Source organism: Camelus bactrianus, chromosome 2, assembly GCF_048773025.1.
Source record: "Camelus bactrianus isolate YW-2024 breed Bactrian camel chromosome 2, ASM4877302v1, whole genome shotgun sequence".
Taxonomy (NCBI): Eukaryota; Metazoa; Chordata; class Mammalia; order Artiodactyla; family Camelidae; genus Camelus; species Camelus bactrianus.
In genome coordinates, this window is record NC_133540.1 from 28625740 (window position 1) to 28646799 (window position 21060).

The 21060-nt window shown below is 37.4% G+C and overlaps 1 protein-coding gene across 7 annotated transcripts in view; it reads left to right on the forward strand.

Moving 5' to 3' along the window:
• SH3D19 (SH3 domain containing 19) overlaps positions 1 to 21060 on the forward strand; it is a 156321-nt gene that overhangs the window by 73952 nt on the left and 61309 nt on the right. For 4 of the 7 annotated variants that reach the window (XM_074377420.1, XM_074377394.1, XM_074377406.1 and 1 more), the window contains exon 2: positions 1470 to 1509. Coding sequence is in view for 2 of the 7 variants with exons in the window: in XM_074377394.1 (XP_074233495.1) it covers positions 1470 to 1509 (40 nt within the window). In the remaining 5 variants the exon portion in view is untranslated. Of the gene's footprint in view, positions 1 to 1326; positions 1388 to 1469; positions 1510 to 17180; positions 17232 to 21060 lie in introns of those variants that run through there. The other 3 variants (XM_074377389.1, XM_074377397.1, XM_074377422.1) reach the window with 3 other exon arrangements.

A 21060-nucleotide genomic window follows, 5' to 3' on the forward strand; every position in this document is an offset into this window, starting at 1 on the left:
CTAAGTCACTGTGTAGAGAAATTGGAACCAGAAGCATATTGTTAACATTGTGTGTTTTGAAGAGCATTATATCTAAACAAATATTTTTATTGTGACTCTTCTTACTTATTAGTGTTTCAGAGAACAGTGTCTTCCTGTCTGCTCTTTGTTTTAAAAAGACATTTCTTTTTTATTATGAACCCATTCAGAGAGAATTTATATTTAACCACGTAAATCTGATTCCTTTTCTTCCATAAATTCTCTCTAGATATTGTAGAGAATGTTTTCATTATCTTTATGCTGCTCCATCAGCAATAAAATTAAGAAGAAAAAAAGAATTCCTGTCTAATCTTTGTTTTGCCATTAAATTATATCATGTTAGTATTAATTCAGAAGATACTTTAGAAAATGAAACTTTGTTAACATTGCATAGGATTTTAAAAAGTCATTGTATAGGAATTTATTGTGGCTTACACGTTGCTTTCTGTTGCTAGTTTTTTCATAGCACTAAGATCTTTTTACTTTATATTTGTTTATAAGCATGTACTGAAAAAAAAATTATTACTCAGAGTCAAAAAAAGATAGCCTTTGGGTTTTGTGGTCTTTTGTCTTGTATGTAGAAGTCTTCAGTTTGATTAACAGCATTTCACAGCAGTCCAAAGAGGCACTTTTAAGAGCTTCAAGCAGCCATGCTCTTGTCTCTTACCCCGTTGCAGGGTTTCTTAACTTCAGCACTGTTAACATTTTGGGTGAGATAATTCTTTGTTGCAGGGTGCATGTGGGACGGCAGCAGCATCCCTGGTCTTACCCACTGGATGCCAGTAGCTCCTTCCTCCCCAGTTGTGACAACCAGAATGTCTCCAGGCATTGCCAGATGTCCCCTCGTGGAGAGAGAGCAAAATTGCCCATGGTTGAGAACCACTGTTAGCATGTCAGGCCTAATTATCTGTGAAACATGGAAATGCAACTTCTGAGAAGTTCTGGGTGATAGAGAGTTAAGGATGAGGCTGTCCTGGTCTCAGTGTATTTGCAGATGTTGCTGTAGCTGACTGCTCATTTTTTTCCCCTCCCCATCCTGTTAGAAGCTTTTGCCAACCATGATTCATGGAATGATTTTTTCGAGCTGAGTAATTTGTGGCTTTTCAGTTCCCTTACTTTCTTTCCTTAGCTAAATTTGTTTTGGTTTTAGCAAAGTGTTTTAAACAGCAAAGATCTTTGAAAATGAAATAATACATGTAATGATATATTTTCTAAGTAGATGATTTTCACAAACTGTAAAAACTTTACATGCCTGTCCTTCTTTATATCTTTTCTACCTCCTCTATCAGACACATCCTCTCAGCTCTGAAGGAGAGCCTTATACATGGAAGTCACAGCAACCTTTGAACAGTCCTTTGTGAATCTAATGGTATGGCAGCTGGTGCTTAAGAATTTCTTTTCTAGGACTTCTAAAGAGCATTTTGACATGTAACTGTCTTCTCTCTTTACAGATCGAAACGAACGAAATAAACCAGAGCATCGTTCTTCAAGGTATGAATTTATAGTATTTAATTACTGTATAAAGCCTCTCATTTGGAAAACATTGTTCCAATATTTTGGCAGTGCAAGTATCCCTTTTAGAAATACTGTATATTTGAATCTTCTGTACCACTCAGAGAAGCTTCACAAGGGAAATACTGTTCATTCTCTGAACAAAAATTCTTTATAAAATTATTGACTACCTGGAAGACATTTTATTTTGAAAATTCCTATCAGTGACAGGTATATCTTTACAAAAAAATTATTTAGCCCTATTTCCTTCCTTCCTTGGTTCATTTTCCTTCCTTTTCTTTAATTGGTAATTAGGTAAATGTGTGCTGCTTTTTTCCTAATTATAAAACTAACATGGGCTCATTGTAGAAATTTTAAAATTATTTTTTTAAGAGAAAAAGCATTAAAAACAAGACAAAACAGCATGTCTTTCATGAGCTAGGATGGCTGGCTGTTGCTAAAATTTTGATGTAATTTCTTTCTAGATTTTTTTTTTTTTTGAGAAAAATGTATTCCAATTGAATTCTTTAAGTTTGTGTCAGACACTTTCAGATAGCCAGGAAGGTCATATCGTCTCAGCCTCTCACTCACGCCGTCTGAGAATGTATCTCACAAGGCTCTCACCAGCACTGAAAAGTATTTTTTAAAATCTTTGTCAAAGTTATAGGCGGAAAATTGTCTAACTTCCATTCCTAGGCAAGAATGGCAGACCTATATTCCATTTTGAAACCCAGTTTTGTGAAAGATTGTAATTTTTTAAATATTATTTCCGTCTTATTCTACATTCTGTCACTTAATCTTTGCATCTTAGATTGTGAGAACTGATGAAATGGTAACAATGTGTTCACTGGGTTGACTGGCCTAGTAAACCAAATCCTGATACTTTTCCAAGATGTCAAACCTTAGAATACATTGACCTGGGATGAAAAAAAATACAAAATCTATGAAAACTCGATTAATTAGAATAGCAATACATTTTGCAGAGATTGTCAATCAGAGTAAGTTAGTGAGACATAATCTGGGAAAAAATGTAGCTGAGTATTTGGAATATAAAGCTGATTTTTTTCTTTCAGGTGTAATTCTCATACATTAAAATTCACTCTTTTTGGTGTATGATTCTATGAGTTTTGACAAACACAGTTATGTAACTATGAACACATTATAGAAAAGTGTGTAAGATATAGGAAAAAACCAATAGAAGAGGACTTTGACAGGATGCTATGAGTGTCATAAAGTTGCAAGGGTAAAAAATACTTAGGATGGTAAAATCGGGATCCGTAAGACCCTTGACATACCGACTTAATTAAGCAATATAAGTGTTAATTGGAACAAATGTAAATCCTTACACCTAGGTCTGAAAGATCAGTGGATCATAGGAGATAGGAGAGATGTGACTTAATATGTTTGAAAAAATCTTGAGGATTTAATTCTTCATAAATTCATTATAAGTCAAAAATTTCATGCCTTTGCCTTTACCTCCCCCAAAATGTCAGCATTGATTAATTATGCTGAAATAACTGTAATGTCTGCAGTATAAGAAAAATAGCTCTAAACCATGCTTTTGATATTATATACAATTCTGGTCCCACAAGGCCTTGAAAAATTGAAGTACTGGATTGATATTGATAATAATATTGACATTAATTGGGGAACTTGAAAAAACAAAAACAGAGTCCCACGCTCTACCTGAGAGATTCTTATTCAGTAAGAATGGAGTGAGTGGATCCTGAGAATCTGTATATTAAAGAAGGCTCCCAGTGATTCTGATGTAGAGCCAGGCTGGGAAACACGGAAGACTTGTGTAAGAAGCCGGGTGGAGTTAGCCTTGGTTTGGAAGTCAGGGAGGAATATGGGACAGAAATAACTGGCTTCAAACACCTGGAGGGCTGGCATATAGCAGAGACTAGAAAAAATATTCCTCCTAAATGTTTCTCCCCTCTAAGAGGAACCCGGGATCCCTGGAGGAATGGCTAATTCCAGGTCTCAGGAAGGAGGAAGCACAAGTAAGCCTGGTGACAGAAAGGAGGGAAATGACCGACTGCTGGGGTCATGTCATAAAGGCCCAGAAGGCAGCGTCAAGAGGCTGGCCAAATCTGGGACAATTTGAATAGCGAAAAAATTTTGAATGATAACGGATTCTAATGCACTGGATTTTTAAAAATCCACATAGAAGAAATCATAGGATCACAAAATCATCATTTTACAATCCTCAGTGTAATAGTTGATTCAGGCAAGGATCATCAGTGGCTCCTAAAACTTGGGTAGAAAAACTGTTGGAGGAATAGATATTCATACTGACTTAAAATGATATTTAAGTTTTTAATTAGAAAGGGAAAAATGCACCTTTTCAATAAAGATATGTGGTGATCACATTCTTAATCAAGTGGTCAACTTATATATATCCCACTCGTGAGACAGCCGGACAGTATGTGGCTCCAGATGATGCATTAGCAATACACATAGATGGCGCTTATGCAGTGGTTGTCTTGGCAGAAAAGGTGATGTCGTGAAAAATACAGAAAGGCTCGGAAAATATTCTAGATTAAAAGAGACTGATTTTTTTTTTAAATCTGGAATTTTAAAATCCAGATTAAAAAAAGATACTTTGGGGATAATTAAGAAAATTCAGATACAAATTGTATTTTAGATAATATTTTATTAATATTACTTTGTTTAGGTGTATAATAAGAATGCTGTTATGTGGGAGAATGTCCTTATTCTTAGGAGATGTATACAGATGTATTAGAGGTGATACCGGCTTATGTTTGTAGCATCCTCTCAAATAATTCATGAGGGACAAAAACAGCAAGAGATAAAACAGAGCAAATATGGGAAAATATTAATAATGGGTGAATCGATTAAAAGTGTATATGGGTGTTAATTGTTCCTTCAACTTTTCTGTAGACTTGAAATTTTCAAAATAAAAAGCAGTGGAGGGAAGGGTTCTGTGTGTTCTGTGGAGTTCCAGAGGGCAGAGTATGCAGCTGCGGGTGGAACTTTGAGGGGGTGGGTTTCTGCACAGTGCAAGGAAGGATTTCCTGGTGTAGCTGGTCAAGGATGGAATGGGCCATTCTGTGAAGGAACACTGTCAAGGAAAACCTGGACAAGCTAGTGCTGGGAATGAAATAGAAAAGATTCACACGTGGCTAAATTATGATTCTAGGTGGCTCCAGCCCCTTGCTCATTCAGCAGCCGATAACTATTTGTTGAGACCCTAATCCAGGCTCCGGATATGACAGAAAACAAGAAAAAGTCTCCAGCTTCACGGAGCACAGAGTGCCCATTGTTTGGGATTTACATTCCCAACCTCTGAGAGCCTCTTTGACTGCAGGATCACAGTCCTCATAGTTCTATTTCCGGCAGTGCTTGTGGCACTCGGTCTTTAACCTTTCAGGTTCTCAAGGACTGTGCTGCTGGTCTCAGTAACCCCAGCACTTCATGTAGTGTTTGGTTCACAGTAAGCACTTAATAATAAATAAATGTTTGTTGAATAAATGCCAAATGTAGTTCGAAGAGAGAAAGAAAATGCCAATGTTTTTCTCTAGCAAACTGAAAAGAACCTGACTCTCAAATGCTCGCCCATGCCTTGTGACTGAATGTTTGTTACTACAGCAGCAAGGAGCAATGTCGTGTGAGAAAGGAGAGCTGTTTTCTGGGAAAGGCCATTGTTGTCTGTCCAGAGTGTCTGCTGAGATTGGTAGTGACCCGCCCTTCTACTGCCAGCCTTAGCTGAGCAGGGCCACCCCACCAGTCCAGCAGTGCGTCAAGCAGATTAATACCTGCTGCATCAACAGGGCAGAAGGAAGAAAATATAACCAAATTCACTCAATTTTGGTTTTTTCTTGTTTTGGATCTCCTCAGGCCACTTGGCAGCAAGATCATGGGCTCGACGCCCAGCAAGAATAAGAGAGATGCATTGCTTTTGTTTGAGTTTTTATAAGGCCAAACTATCCTATAGTTTTCACAGTGAGAGGCGAATAAATCTGGAACGGCTGCCCGTTCTTTCATTTTGGTGCTGAAATAAGAAGGAAAGTATAACTCTTGTCAAGTCAAAGTTTTATCAGGTATAGGGCATCACTAAGACACCAACCGAAAAAACATCACGTAAGCATTTTTAAGCTTTTTCATCAGTTTGCTTTGATGTTGGGTGTTTTAAATTTTTTTCTTATTGCTGATTGACCAGTGTAGAAGTCAGAAATATCTGAATTCTTCTTGTCTTTTCCTTATTAGTTTAAATATACCTGTTCCCAAATTGATGGCCCACGGAACATTTTTTGTAGGAAATTACTTTGTATACAAGAAATAAATCACTAGTGCGTGCCAAAAGTTTGTGAAATGTGAGTCAAAACAAAATTAGGCATATTTCTGTACTGAGTCTTTGATAAACTAAAGTGCATTACGAAACACCAAGTGAGATATTTACTATAAAGGATTTTAAACATTCGTTTGAAGTTGTGACTTCCTTTCCCAGACACAGCTATGAATAACATCTAGAAAAATGTACTATAGGATGGCAGGTTGGGAAACTAATTGAGAGCGAAGTAGGAGCTAAAGATAATGAAGGTAAGCCCTGTGGCAATCAGTGCCAGCGACGGAAAGTTAGGAGCTGTTTTTACCACCCCACCAGCTTAGATCCCCATGACTCATGGGGCTGAAAAACCAGCTACTTTGTCTTAAATGTTTTGCCTACTACAAGGAAATAATTTACAGCTGCGGAAAAAAAAAAAAAAAGGCAGCAAAACAGAGGACCCTGAATCTATTTCTCAAAAATTAACATTAAATCTTAGTCTTCCTAAAGCCTTCTTAAAACTACCTGCATAATCCCCTTTGATGTCCAGTCATAAGGTTCAATGAAAGTTTGGTAAAAATCACAAATACTTTTGAATTAGACAAAGTGATTTTAAATTTTATAAGGAAGAACAAGAGTAACCAAGGCAATTTTGAAGGTCAAGACTGGGAGGTGGACTCTTGTAAGTAATTAAGACGGTGTTTTATCATCAGAGAAATGGGTCAAGAAAACAGAATAGAGAATCCACCAAAGAGGTGGAGACACACAGTTCTGTATTGTGTGCTGGATGGAGGTGGTAGAACAGATCAGTGGGGAAAGTGAACATGTCAACGACTGTTGCAGGAAAAACTGATCACCCATATTTTTAAAAGTCATTTTCTTATGTAAGGTAGAATCTAAAGACATAAAAATAAAAAGTAAAACAAATATTTTGAAGAAATACGTGAGAATATCTTTATGAATTTCGCGTAGGGGATGAGTTTCTAAACAAGTCTCAACAATTACAAACCACTATGAGAAAGACTGATAAATTTGACTAAGTGAAAATTTAAAACGTATGTACATAAATGCAGCAAAAGCATGTGAAAAGTCACGACTGCACGGCACAATGGCAGCAACAGTGCACGTCCAACATAAATAAACTGCCCATCAGAAAGAAGAAGACAAATAGGGCAGGGAGCTCAGGAAAGATGAAACCTAAGGAGCCAACTAATAATTTGAAAAGATTCCTGACCTTGCTTCTACTAAGAAGATGTGGACCAGTGTGATAATGAGATACCATTTCACCTCCATTGAGTTGGTGCAGAAATCTCAAAGACTGATGGTAACAAGTATGTGTGAGAATAATGTGGTATATCCTGTTCAGAGAGTAATTGAGTAATTGCCCATAACCATACAACCCAGCCGCTATCTTACACCCTGGAGAAATTCTGTCTCGTGCCAAAGGAACGTGTACTGGAGTGTTGAGAGTAGCACTGTTCGGACTAAGGAAACTACAGCTATGTGTGACAACAGAGAGGAAACTCAGAAACAGAGTTTTGGATGATAAAATGCAAGCTGTAGAAGACAGATAGGTTCAGTATGATACCATTTATATAAAGTAGAGGTCAGCAAATGGGCCAAATCTGGCTTGCCACCTGTTATCGAAAATAAAGTTTTATGGAATCTCAGCCATGCCTGTTTGTCTGCACACTGTCTGCGGTTGCTTTTGCATGGCAACAGCAGAGTTGACGGGTGACAGCAGAAACCATATGGCCCTCAAAGCTGGAAATATTTACTATCTGACCTTTATAGAAAAAGTTTGCCAACTCCAGACATAGAAAAAGTTTGCACACTCCCTTTATCACAGGTGAGACTCAAACAATATGTTCTTTATTGTATTTTTATGGCTACATATATATGTATATGTATTTTACATCACTATGTATATTTTTTAAGTAAAAGTATACAAAAATGCACATGGAACTGATAAATTGTGAATTTAGGATATTGACTATCAAAGGAATAGGTTAGGAAAGTGTACACAGGGAGCCTGAAGTGTATCTATACTGCTTTCTTTTTTTAATTGAAATATAGTTGCTTTACAATCTTGTATTAGTTTCTGATAAGCAGTATAGTGATTTGCTTATACATATATATATTCTTTTTCATTGTAGATTATTACAATATATTAAATGTAATTTATACCATTTTATTTCTTAAGCTAATTTTTGGGCTTTGCCTATCTACACTTTTTTTAAATCCTGAAAAATTTTATAATTAATTTAAAGGTCTCCAAGAAGAACTTGAGTTCTATGGTACCAATAGTGATGTTTTTACAGGGCATGAACATAAAATTGAGGGAAACTTTCTTTGATTGTTTTTTCTGAAATAGGAAAATAAAAATGAGGAAATAATCAAGAATGTTCAGAAAAAAACATGATCAAACACTGTTTCCATTTCATCTCTATTCATAGTCTTCTCCTGTAATTCCCTCTACTCGAAGCACTGTTTATTGCTCTGTGGATTTTTATCTTATTTTGTTACCTAAGAGTAAACGAGTAACATAAAAACATTTCTTAGTAGTACAGAAATATGTGGTGTCTGTCTTTATTCCACAGGCAACTTTTAATGAAAGAGTCTAGTGGCTCAGTGTCTATCTTAGACTTTCTATGCACATGTATAGTATATGTTCAAGGAATATTTAGAATAAATGGGAATATGTGTGTGTGTGTGTGGGTAGTGTATATATGTATACATATGTGTATATATATTCATGCCAACTTGCTCTTTTCACTTGTATTTTAGAAATACACTTCATTATATTTTTTAACTGCTACGTAGAGTTTTCTAGTGTAGTTATATTACTGTTTATTTAATCAGTCCTTTATTGGTAGCGTTTGAATTGCTTATTGATAGCATCACAGGAAAGGTGCTGCGAAAAACACTGTTATGTTCATATCTTTGTGTGTATATATATATATGTGAGGAAACCTCTATTGCTTCTTCCAAGATAAATTTTTTTCTCGAGTTTCTGTTGAACTCCTATTCTCATTCATAATTAAATTTTGAAATTTTATATACCTTACATTTCTCTTTTCTTCCCAAATCTCAGATGGCTTCGTGGTGGTTTGGTGCCCATGCAGGTTCATTTCAGTAGGGCCTGTTTCAACCCCCGTCGCCATAACGTGGCCTGAAATGTCACCCACGCAGGGAAGAACTCGAACTCAACATGCAGAATATTTATAGCACGTAGGTTAGTGCGCTCAGAATTAATAGTTGATGTTAAAACTCAGAGCAACCACTTTATCATTAACAACTTGAAAGGGGCTTGGTTTTCTGCACTGGTACCCTGTTGCTGGTCTTATAAAGATGCTGAAGATTTTATTATGACACTTTACCATTATCACATTATGGTTTGAATAGATTAGCTAAAAGCAGAAGATTTAACTTGTCTTTGCTTTTCTCCTTTCTAAATATGTCTATTAAAATGTCATGCTCTGCTGGGCTTAGTTTAGCTACTGTAATTCTGTAGCGTTTCCCTGCCCATGTGTTTTGATTTCTGCACCTCTATAAACTATAGCCTGTATGTAATTACTTTCTGGCATTATGTTTTCTCAGCTATCAGAGAAACATTACTTTTGCTACAGACTCTGTAATGCTGTAAACGAGGGGAAAAATTAAAGTGTATACAGGTTTTGTAGGAAAAAATCCTTTTGCAATGGGAGATGTGAAAGGATTACTAACATTTTATGTCATTCTACAGAGAATATGTGTATTTTATCGTGGTTTTAAGAAATGTGACTTTAGTATTTCCCCTTAGTGTGATGGGAATGAAAATGAAGCATTTGTATGGTCTATCAGTTGGGTAATTGAAGAGTTTTATCAGCTGGCCTACCACTACCATAGTATTTAGTGTGGGGCTTCTCTGAAGTTGTTTCAAATTAAACTATCAGCAGGCAGTTAACTTTGGAACAGCAGCTGGTCCTGTGTTTGTGACTTTTTCTCTAGACTGGCATGTGTAGCCACCCACCTGTCAGCAGTCCAGGGAGCATGTGGACATATTGGCCCTCAAATGTTTTCATCCTGATTCTTTTCTCTCTTTCCCTTGGGCTATATTTTACATTAGTTCTTTACTTTTCTACAGTATAGTTTAGAAGCAGTTATTTACACAGTTCTGCACAATCTATATTAATAGCCTTTAGTTGAGTGAACTCTGTATACATCTTTGTGGATCTTGGTCTGCCCGTAAGTTTTGATTTTACCTCGACTAATCAATATTCTTACACAACTGGACTTTAACTTTTTATTTAAATATTTTCCCTACTGGCAGAGAATGTATCACTGTTCTTCAAAGGTATTGAATAGGACTATAAGTGACAAAAGCGTACTAACTCCTGGAAGAATCTTAATGTGGACAGAATTGCTTAAACAGTCACTCAGTAACCTAAGTACCTGTTATGCCATTAACAGTGAACTGCTTTTGATCAAAATTCAGTCTTGTTTGATACATAAAATCTTTCTTTTTTTTTAATTGAAGTAGAGTTAATTTGCAATATTGTGTTAGTTTCAGGTATACACTTAAGTGATTTAGATATATATATATCAGATTATTTTCCAGTAAAGGATATTACAAGGTATTGAATATACTTCCCTGAGCTGTACAGTAAATCCTCATTGCTTATCTCTTTTATGTTTAGTAGTAGTTTGTATCTGTTAATCCCATACTCCTAATTTATCCCTCCATTTCTCCCTTTCCCCTCTGGTAACCATACTCTTGTTTTCTGTCTAAGATTCTGGTTTTGTTTTGTACATAGATTCATTTGTATTATTTTTAGATTCCACATATAAGTGATATTATATAATATCTGTCTTCCTCTGTTGCACTGACTTAGTATGATATTCTGTAGGTCCATCCATGTTGCTGCAAATGGTAATATTTCATTCTTTTCATGGCTGACTGATAGTCCATTGTGTGTATATGTATGTTTGTGTGTGTGTGTGTAACACATCTTCTTAAACCAGTTGTCTGTTGACAGACACTTGGGTTGTTTCTTCATCTTGGCTACTGTAAATAGCACTTCTGTGAACATTGGGATGCATGTATCTTTTCAAATTTGAGTTTTCATCTTTTCCAGATACATGCCTAGGGGTGGGATTGCTGGATCATATGGTAGCTCTGTTTTTAGGTTTAGGTTTTTGAGGCGCTTCCATAATGTCATAAAACCAGTCTTGAAACCAGATATCAGACCTGGTCCCAAAAATACAGTTTCAAGGTTGAGGACTTCCTTTTTGATGAGGGGGTTCTCTAGGTACCAAATCAGAGCTTTCAGTTCTGCCCTGTGACAAGTTTTTGTCACTTTCCTTCTCATCCCATTTGTAGAGCAGCTCAGGAGATGCAGAGTGAGCCTGGCCACCCTTGGACAGCACTTCTAAGTGCAGCAAAAATAAGGCAGGCATGCCAAAGAAGGACTTGTGTGTGACTCTCTCTGTTTGGAAAGGAGGATTGAGAATCAGTACCCTTTGGTAATTAAGAAAAATGAAAGAATAGAAGGAAAGTATCGATTGTCTGAATGCTTCAGAGTAACACTGTGTCTAAAATACAAATATCCTACCGATTGTATACCTTTCCTGGAGATAAAATTGTCCCTGGCACCCTGCCTTGTGCAGGTGGTTCAGGGATGCTATCAAGGAAAGACAAGCGGCCTCAAAGTTTATCACCATTTCTTGCCCATTAGCTTCTCTTTGGTTACAGATTCCAAATAGAAGCTCCAAATAGAAAAAGTCATTATAAGCTGAACTGCACCCTTCAGAATTTTTCCATATGGTGAATTCCTATTTTAACACCATTTAAAAAAAATTTAAGTGAAATTATATTCATTTGTTCTGATTATAAAGCAGAATATGTTCATGATAGAAAATTTGGAAAAAACAAGTACTGTATAAAAGAAAAGAAAATCATATATAATCCCATCTCCTCATAGTTAATTGCTATTATATTTTGATGTATTTCTTTCTGGTTTTTATCTTTTCAAAAAGATACTATAATTTTAACATAAAGGCTCATGAAGATACTGTTTTTAAATTACTGTTTTCATTAAACATTATATCATGAACATTTTCCCATTTCAGTAAATACTCTTATAATTGGTGTATTTTTTGAAGACATAATTGGGATCACACTGTACATACATACATAATGTATAAAAGCTTTTTTCATGAAACAATAGTTTATAAACATTTCCCATGATATGATTTTTAATGGTATTCCATTACGTAGGTATGCCAAACTTTATTTTCCTATTTTCAGACATTTAGGTTATTTTCAATTTTTGGTATTATAAACAATGCTGTGATAAGATTCTTAAACCTGCATTTTAATGGACCATCCCTGATTACCTCCTTATGATAAATTCCTAGCAGTGGATTTAATAGATCAAAATTAATAGATCAGAAACATTGTAAGAGTTTTCATACATACTGCCAAATTGCCTCAGTAAAAGAGACATTCTTAGCAGTATAAATTTCTTCAAAGAGCTTCCCTTGCCCTGTGTTGCTTATGGATGAACCAGAAGGAAGTAACCAATAGGAATATTGTTTCTTACAATTTGCCTCATATTTTTATGTTAGAATGCTCAGATTGTTAACCATGACTCATTTCTGTAATTTTTATCTCATGCCCCAAAACAATACTTTCCAAAGGAATCTTGTACTAATCCACAGCCTCTGGAGGTCCCCTTGCCCGGGCTTTTCAGAGGCCCATCCGAGGGCATTCAGGAGTCGGGTCACCTGGATTAGAGGCAAAGACGTCAATGTACACGCCTTGAGCCTGTATTTGAAATCAGAACTATCTGTGCTCAAGTTTGGGGAACTTTTAGGATAATCCAGACGAATACAAAAAATACTCCCAGATCAAGCTTGGAGAACTTTTGGGGGCCATCCAAAATGAATTTTAAAAAAATACTTTTTTAGCTGTTTATGCTTTGCTCAAATTGGTAGAATCATTCAGAGAAGCTGTGGAATAGAAAGTGCGGTGCTTTGGTCTGAGCATCAGGCTGACTGAATTAGAATCCAGCTTCCCCACTAGGAGCTGGGTTCCCCTGGGCAAACTTCTTAATGTTTCCGTATCATGTTTTCTCATTTATACACAGGGCTAATAATAGTACCTGTCTCTTAGGGTTATTGTGATGATTATTTAGTTGTTGGATCAGTTAGGGTTCAACCAGAAAAACAGAACCAGCAGGAGATGTACATTAAGGGATTTATTGTAAGGAATTGGCTTATGTGATTGTGGGGCTGGCTGGACAAGTCAGATATCCATAGGGCAGATACACTGAGAAGGGGCTGGACCTTACATACATGGACTGAAGCTTATGTCAACAGGCAGGATTTTTTTCTTTATCAGGGAAGACTCAGCTCTGCTCTTAAAGCCTTTCAACCAATTGAATCCAGCCCACCCAGATTATCTAGGATAATCTCCCATACTTAAAGTCAACTGATAATGAACTTTAACCACATCTACATAAATACCTTCACAGCAACATGTAAATTAATGTTTGATTGAATAGTTGGGGACTATAGCCTTGCCAAGTTGACACATAAAATTGACCATCATAGTTGCTTTGGATCTCAGTTAAGCAAACTGAACCCACCTGGGAATGAGTTTCAGTGTTATCTCTACTTTTCAAGGTCAAGGCTCTTTAAATCTCCACAACTGAGAAGTTCTGTCTGGCAAATCTATTTGATATCTGTTAGTTTTGTCAGAAGTAACTGTACAGTTGTATTATTCATGATCCCGAAGCATTCTCTCCACTGGAGCTGCACTGTGTGGTCGTAGCAGGATTCTACAGAGGGGCATAAACCGCATCTGCATGAATACCCTGACCTGCATGGCACCTGCTCTGCGCACAGCCCAGCTGCCCTTGGTGCCTGGATAAGCACACTGCTGCACGCCTGCTTTCTGCAGACTTGATAAAGTCTGGGATTGTCAGGAACTGTTGAGTGGTCCCACAGCCTTCTGACATAGTGACAAGATAGCTTTGGCTGCTTGTAGAAAAGATACACATTCAGTCCTCTCTTTTCCCTAGTGCTGATTCTCCCACATAGCAGACGAACTTCTTTGGGGGAAGTTAGTTGCATTCCTTTGAGCGTGATAAACCCTAACCTCCCCTCAATCTGAATACAGACTGTCTTCGTTCCTCCCCTCACAGTAGGAAAGGGTAGGCCACCTGAGAAGTAAAGTAGCTGATGGAAAAAGTACAGGAGACATTGTTTGGGTTCTTCCTGGTGGTCTTAGGTTTCAAAGCTTTTAACGGTCATTCTGGAAACAACCGCTGTAGTTGATCCTCTTGTGGGTTCCTTAGGCCTACGTTTCAGTGTTTGTTTCCATGGTTTTGAACAGTGGAATGTTAATACAGTAAGACTTAATCTTGCTTCATTAAATAGCGCTGGTTGCAATGCAACCAGCCCTTGCCTGCTTCTCGTAAGTACTGCCTCCCAGCTAAAGGATAGACAGCTGTGACCAGCTTTCCACGTGGCCCTACTCCATTTGGCCATATCTGGTGGACTTCTGACTTACATGCTGTGATAATCAAGTTCTTTCTCTTGAAAGTTTAAACCAAAGATAGAGCTGAGAGCCATGAGAATTATTTAGATTTGGGGCTCAGTGGGGCATATATGCTGATGAACACTGGCCAGGTATGCTGATGAACACACAGAAAGAGTCCATTTGTAGCAGGAGAAGCAGGGATGGTGTGGTCTCAGAAGAAGAGAGCTTGTGTAAGAAGCTGCCTTGTTTCCCAGTGCCGCATGAAGCTCAGCTTGCACTTCCTGTTTGGGAGAATTCCTGAGATACCCTTATATGCTCATAATTAAAATCCCTTTTATTTAATTCCAGTTTAAAGGGTTTTCATTGCTATTGACCTCACAAGATAATATGATGACATCAGAAGAAATAACAACAATATTGTAATTTAGAAATAACAGTTATTTACTTACATTGGCTTTAGGACTATCCCAGACTACAGCTTTGATTCTAAGATTTATTTCCACATAGGTTAGGGTGCCACGAGTATATTGAAAGAACAGAGCAGAACAGTACTTTGAAGCATTTATGTACAAACCAAAGCCCTGCCGTATAATATATTGTGTGGAAAGGGAAATGTATTGCTTCTCTTATGAACACTGGTACCAGACCTGTGCCTTGGTGAGTAATAGAAGGCTTTGTTGTTTTTTTCTTCTTCAACCAACAAAAGGCAAAAGGCAAAACAAACAAACAAACCAACCTCTTTAATGTGGGATCTCCTAAAACACAAAAAATAGCCAGACCCATGAATTTTCAAGCATATGTTTGCATATACTCTTTGCCATGTTATATATTATGAATAAATCCCAGAACCGATGAGAGTCTTAAATTATTTCCTAATACTCTTCAAGACACCTTCCCTATTCTTCCATGATTTCATGATTTCCTCTGATTGGAATATTCCAGCCATGGATAGTCGGTGAAAGAAGACAGGTCTCAAGGTTCCTTGGTAATTAATTCACAATTCTCACTTACATAAATGGGGTTTTTGTTTTTTTGTTTTTTGGGGGTTTTTTTTTTTTGGTGTTTTCCTCTCAACATTTGGTTGTAGCTGAACTTTTTGTGAGGCAGTGAAGTACAGTAGCTAAGAACTCAGGCTCTTGAACCAGACCATCCAAGTTCAGACCCTGGCTTCATCATTTACAAGTTGTGAGACCTTGGACATAAACTCTCTTCTTATCTGTAAAACTGGGATAATAGTAGTGTCTTCCTCTAAGGGTGGGTGCAAGGCATTGGACCAGGGCTCGGTAAGGTTAGCTGTCGTTGCCATTGGATCGAGGTGGTTATCAGGTCCAGTTCCCTTCACTTCAGTTCGATTAAGTAATTGATTCTTATTGAGGGAATTTAAATTGAGATCTTGGAGTTTTTTTGTTTCACATTTAAAACTTTTTAGAGTAGAGGTATCAAAAGTAAATAAATGAGGCAGGAAAAAACCCTTTCCGATTTGTATTTGTGGGTTGGCTGTCTTCACACACTGTTGTTTCCCCAGGCTGCCTCCCCACCAGCAAGGATCGTCCCACATTAGCTAACTTTCTGGTAAAGGTGCTGATGGCGAAGATGAAGGAATCTTTTGCCGCTGTTGTGGATTCCTGTCACGGGAATCCCACCTTGTCTTTCTTAGATTGTTGGTGTCTGGGTTGTGGTTTATGGGAATGAGGTGGGATTAGGAATAGAGACTGGAAACATGTCTTAGATACTGACCCCATCGTCAGCAGTTATGTTTCTTTCCTCCTGTCTCCACCTTCTTATTTTCTTTTCTTTTCTTTCCTTTTCTTTTCTTTTCGTTTCTTTTCTTTTCTTTTCAAATTCCAGGAAGAATCCTAAATACCATTCTGACTGGGTTCAGCTCCCACTGAACAGCTGTACATCTCTCCTAGGGAAACTGTGACCCCATTTTTAACAGAGTGTTTGTCTGGAAGCAAAATGTGTAACGTTCTCACACCACCTTCAGGTGTTTGGGGGGCTGTCCTCTCTCTGCCACTCCATTAATAAAACAGGAATGATATTTGGTGGGGTGAAAGGTAGTGGGACTTAATACATCTTCTTTTTTGAAAGTAAGGTTAAGAAAAATCAAGTCTATCTATCCATCTGCCTGCCTGTCTGTCTGTCCACCTACCTACCTGTCCATCCGTCTGTCCATCCTCATGTTCATTTCAGTTGATTTCTGTTGTAAGGAATTCTTGTAACAGGAAGAGCCATGGCCCGGGAAACAATTAGCATATCTTAGAGACATTATTAAGGTGACGTAGGCATTGGTGGCAGATGTGAGCAGAATGATCTTGAGTGCCACTGGAAGTCTGAATCAGTCCTGGAGTGCTGTGTCAGGCCAGTTCTAGAAATGCTAACCCTGGACTAGCCGGGAGACTGGGGAATGGCTCTGGCTTTGGCTGCTGCAGGGAGGTAAATGTTAACTATTCATATCTGCACAGTCCTGCCACTCAGAATCTATTATATTATTTCTTAAAGTTTGGTTGTACTTTACCCTCTCTTTTAATTATATTTCATTTGAATTGACATTCATGATTTGTTTTATTTTTGTGATATTTTTTAAAGATTCCAGATATCCTTAGGTTGTTCCCCACTTTCTAATTTGTATTAAAATTGCTTGATTTAGAAAGAAAGAGAGCTTGCCTATTTACTTTTCTGTCTTCTCCACTTAAGTATAAGTTCTTTTCTTTTTCCCCACTGGATTTCTTTTCTATTTTATTTGTTTAATTGAAGTACAGTCAGTTACAATGTGTCAGTTTCTGGTGTACATCACAGTGTCCCAGTCCTGCACGTACATAAATATATTTGTTTTCATATTCTTTTTCATTAAAGGTTATTACAAGATACTGATTATAGTTCCCTGTGCTATACAGAAGAAATCTGGTAGGTTTTTTAAATCTGTTTTTATATATAGTGGCTAACATTTGCAAATCTCAAACTCCTAATTTATCCCTTCCCACCCCTTTCCTTTGGTAACCATAAGATTGTTTACTATGTCTGTGAGTATGTTTCTGTTTTGTAGATGAGTTCATTAGTATCCTCTTTTTTTCTTTTTCTTTTTCTTTTCTTTTTTTTTTTTTTTTTTTAGATTCCACATATGAGTGATATCATATGGTATTTTTCTCCCCGTTTCTGGCTTACTTCACTTAGAATGATGATCTCTAGGTCCAACCATGTTGCTGCAAATGGCATTATTTTATTCTTTTTTTATGGCTGAGTAGTATTCTGTTGTATAAATACACCACAGCTTCTTTATCCAGTCATCTGTCGATGGACATTGAGGTTACTTCCATGTCTTGGCTATTGTATATAGTGCTGCTGTGAACAGTAGGGTGCATGTGTGTTTTCAAATTAGAGTTCCCTCCAGATAGATGCCCAGGAATAGGGTTGCTGGATCATATGATAAGTCTATTTTTAGTATTTTGAGGAATCTCCTGTGAGTTCATCACCAGTTGTGGGTTCTGGCCTACAGAAGTCCCACTGAGATGGAATGAATTACTCGAGACTCTGGAAAAACTCAAGAGAGTGAGAGGGAGTTGGGAGCCAACTCCATGAACCTCTCAAATGCTCCCACATTTATTGTGTACAATCAAAGGAGAAATCACTAACAGTTGTGTGATGGAATGCAGGAATTTAAGGAATGACAGGGTGGGATAGAGATTGTAGAAATCACAGTGAGTACAAAGGCTTTGTTTATTGTTGATGTTGCAATATCGATGTACACACTAACACCTTGCGGAGAGAGCTGATGGCTTCTCTAAAGTTACGTAGTCTTATATAGCAAAGAAGAATGATAAGGGAAATGGTTAACAGGCAGTGTCCAGCTCAAGGTCAGAAGACCATTTATGTTTTGGTAAATCATGTTCGTGTTGGCACCAGTGAGCCTTACAGCTTATCAGGGTGGAACGTATGAGAAGCAGCTGCTTAACAACATTTTTCTTGGACTCAGGTGGCTGTGCCTGTCTTAGGTTGCCCCCCTCTGGGGATCTTACCCATCATTGGCTAACCAGCCTTCTCACCTCTGAGTCTGCAGCTTTTTATAACTTGTTTACCATTCCAGCCCAAGGCTCCTTCCTTTGTTCCCACAGTCAGGGAGCAAGGTGGGGGGTGGCTATAGTTTATCTTTAGGGAAGTCATGGGAAGAGGGGAACAAGATACATTCTTATAGATATGTTAAAGCAGACCACCAGACCAGCCAGTTCCTTGTTTTGGGGATAGAAGACTGATATAAGGCCCAGTGTTTATAGCTGAGGGCCTGGGTCGTTGGTTTGCCACAAGCAGAGTGCTATCTAAAACCTCAACTATGCAAACAAGGCATTGTCTCTGCTTTTTACGGCAAGGAGACCAGAGTGCAGATGCATAGGCGCCTGCTTGCAAAGCAGTTACTAAGCACAGTTGTTCTTTAAGAAGACAAGAAGCTGGGGTCTGTTACAATTTGTTATCCCAGTCATGGGCTCCCACAATCTCCATACTGTTTTCCATGACAGCTGTACAAAGCTACATTCCTACCAGCAATGTAGGAGCATTCCTTTTTCTCCACACCCTCTCCAGCATTTATCGTTTGTGGACTTTTGAATGGTGGCCATTCTGACTCGTGTGAGGTGATACCTCACTGTAGTTTTGATTTGCATTTCTCTGATAATTAGTGATACTGAGCATTTTTTCATTGACCGTTTGTATGTCTTCTTTGGAGAATTGCTTATTTAGGTCTTCTGCCCATTTTTGGATTGGGTTGTTTGTTTTTTGTTATTAGGTTGTATGAGCTGTTTACATATTCTGGAAATTAAACCATTGTTAGTTTCATTATTTGCAAATATTTTCTCCTATTCCATAGGTTGTCATTTTGTTTTGCTTATGGTTTCCTTTCCTTTCCTTTAGCTTATAGTGCTAAAGCTGCTGTAAGCTCTTTGAACACAGAGGGTCGTCCTTTTAACTCTTGTCCCCAGCACCTAGAAGAATCTCTGGAACACAGAATACACTAAGGAAATAATAGTTACTTTAATGACTTTTAAATTCTAAATGTTTATGTTCGCTTAATTTGACTGTTAATTCCTTGGGTTTTTTATATTCTATGCTGGAGCAAAAGGGATTTCGATAATTTTCTTTTTGTAAGCTTTTTTGAAGCTGTGTACATGCTGCTGTCCGTGCAAGGATTCTGGAGAATTTTCATCCCCATAATAGCATTTAGATTTGACCATAGCCTACTATTTCCAGAAAGTGATTGATTATCTGATGGTTTGAATGTAATTTTAATTATTCAGAAGTCATGAATTTGACATGAACCAATTGCTTTTTTTGTTTTTTTGCCATAGCAAAAAAAAATCTTTAAAAAAAAAACTTACAAATTACAGAAGTAATAATGTCTGTTGTATAAAACTTGGAAAAGACAGAGATACAGGTAGATAACAAATCATATGCCATGGTGTACTGATGAACCTTTAGCAACCAGCTCTCTTAAGTGTAATTCCAATATGAATATTGTTGATACTTTGATTTATATTAATGAATAAAATGAAAGTGAAACAAGCAAAACATATGTCAGAATTTCCACCCGTTTTGTCAATGGCCTGAGAACTTCTCTGCTGATTCAGATAATAGTTTTCAAATACTGGAAGAATATTTTCTCAATTTTTTGTGATATTCATAATGTAACAGCTACAAACAGAACATGCTTTTATGTTGAATCTGCATTGTTAACATTTTCTCCATTACTTTCTTAAGTCTAGACCATCAGTAAAATGATAAATTCAGCCCTATTTTGCCAGTTTTTGTGGTGAAAATATTCCCACCATGGCCAACATGACACCATCGATAATGAACTGGAAAAAGGTGCCCAGTGGCACATCATTATGTAGTGTCTCCACTATTCAGAAATGATAGGCATGGATCATCTTGAGAGCACAGATAATAATAAAATGTAGTAAAATAATTAGGAGATGAGTTTTGTGTACTTATTACTTTGTTTTTGTTCTTTTTTTATGTTTTTATTTACATTCTTTTCTATTGAAGTATAGTTGGTTTGTTTGATTTATTTAATTGTGAGTTTATATAATTTATATAAAGCTTATATAATTTTTAATAATGACTATGTTTAAAAACTGGCCTGCAGAATTTCTGATAATTTAATTGTCAGATTTCATGAGCTAGTGTGAGCTGATTCCAGTGCACCAACTGGTAGATGTGTTCTCACTTTTCTTATGTAAATATAAAATATAAATATGCAAATTACACACATGTGTACATATATATATAAGGTATGTAGATGTCTGTGTATATAATATATGTGGTTTATTTTTAAGTAAGGGATTTAAAAAATAAGATTTGAGGTCACACTGAATATTGTTTGGGGATCCGTTTATCTACCGTATAGAAGTAAATTTCAGTATCAGTGGGTCATAGTCTGTTGCTTTGCCACAGATTTCACTTGGGGCCATTTCACCGTGGGTAGAGCTGGTCAGGAGGGGGACTCGGTGAGAATCCTGAAAACAGTGCCTCTCCTCCCCAGTGTGAGAGGGAAGAGGGGATGCGTGGGGATGGGGCAGCATGAACCTCCCGTGGAGCAGGCCAGTTACATCAGTGTGTGGTGCCGGTGTGGCTTCCTCACTCCTCAGGCAGAGCCCTTACCTTCAGAGCATTGGCGTTCCACTCACCCGCAACAGAGCCGGACCCCTTCCTGCCATTCTCTCCTGTTTTCTCTTCTGCATCTCCTTGC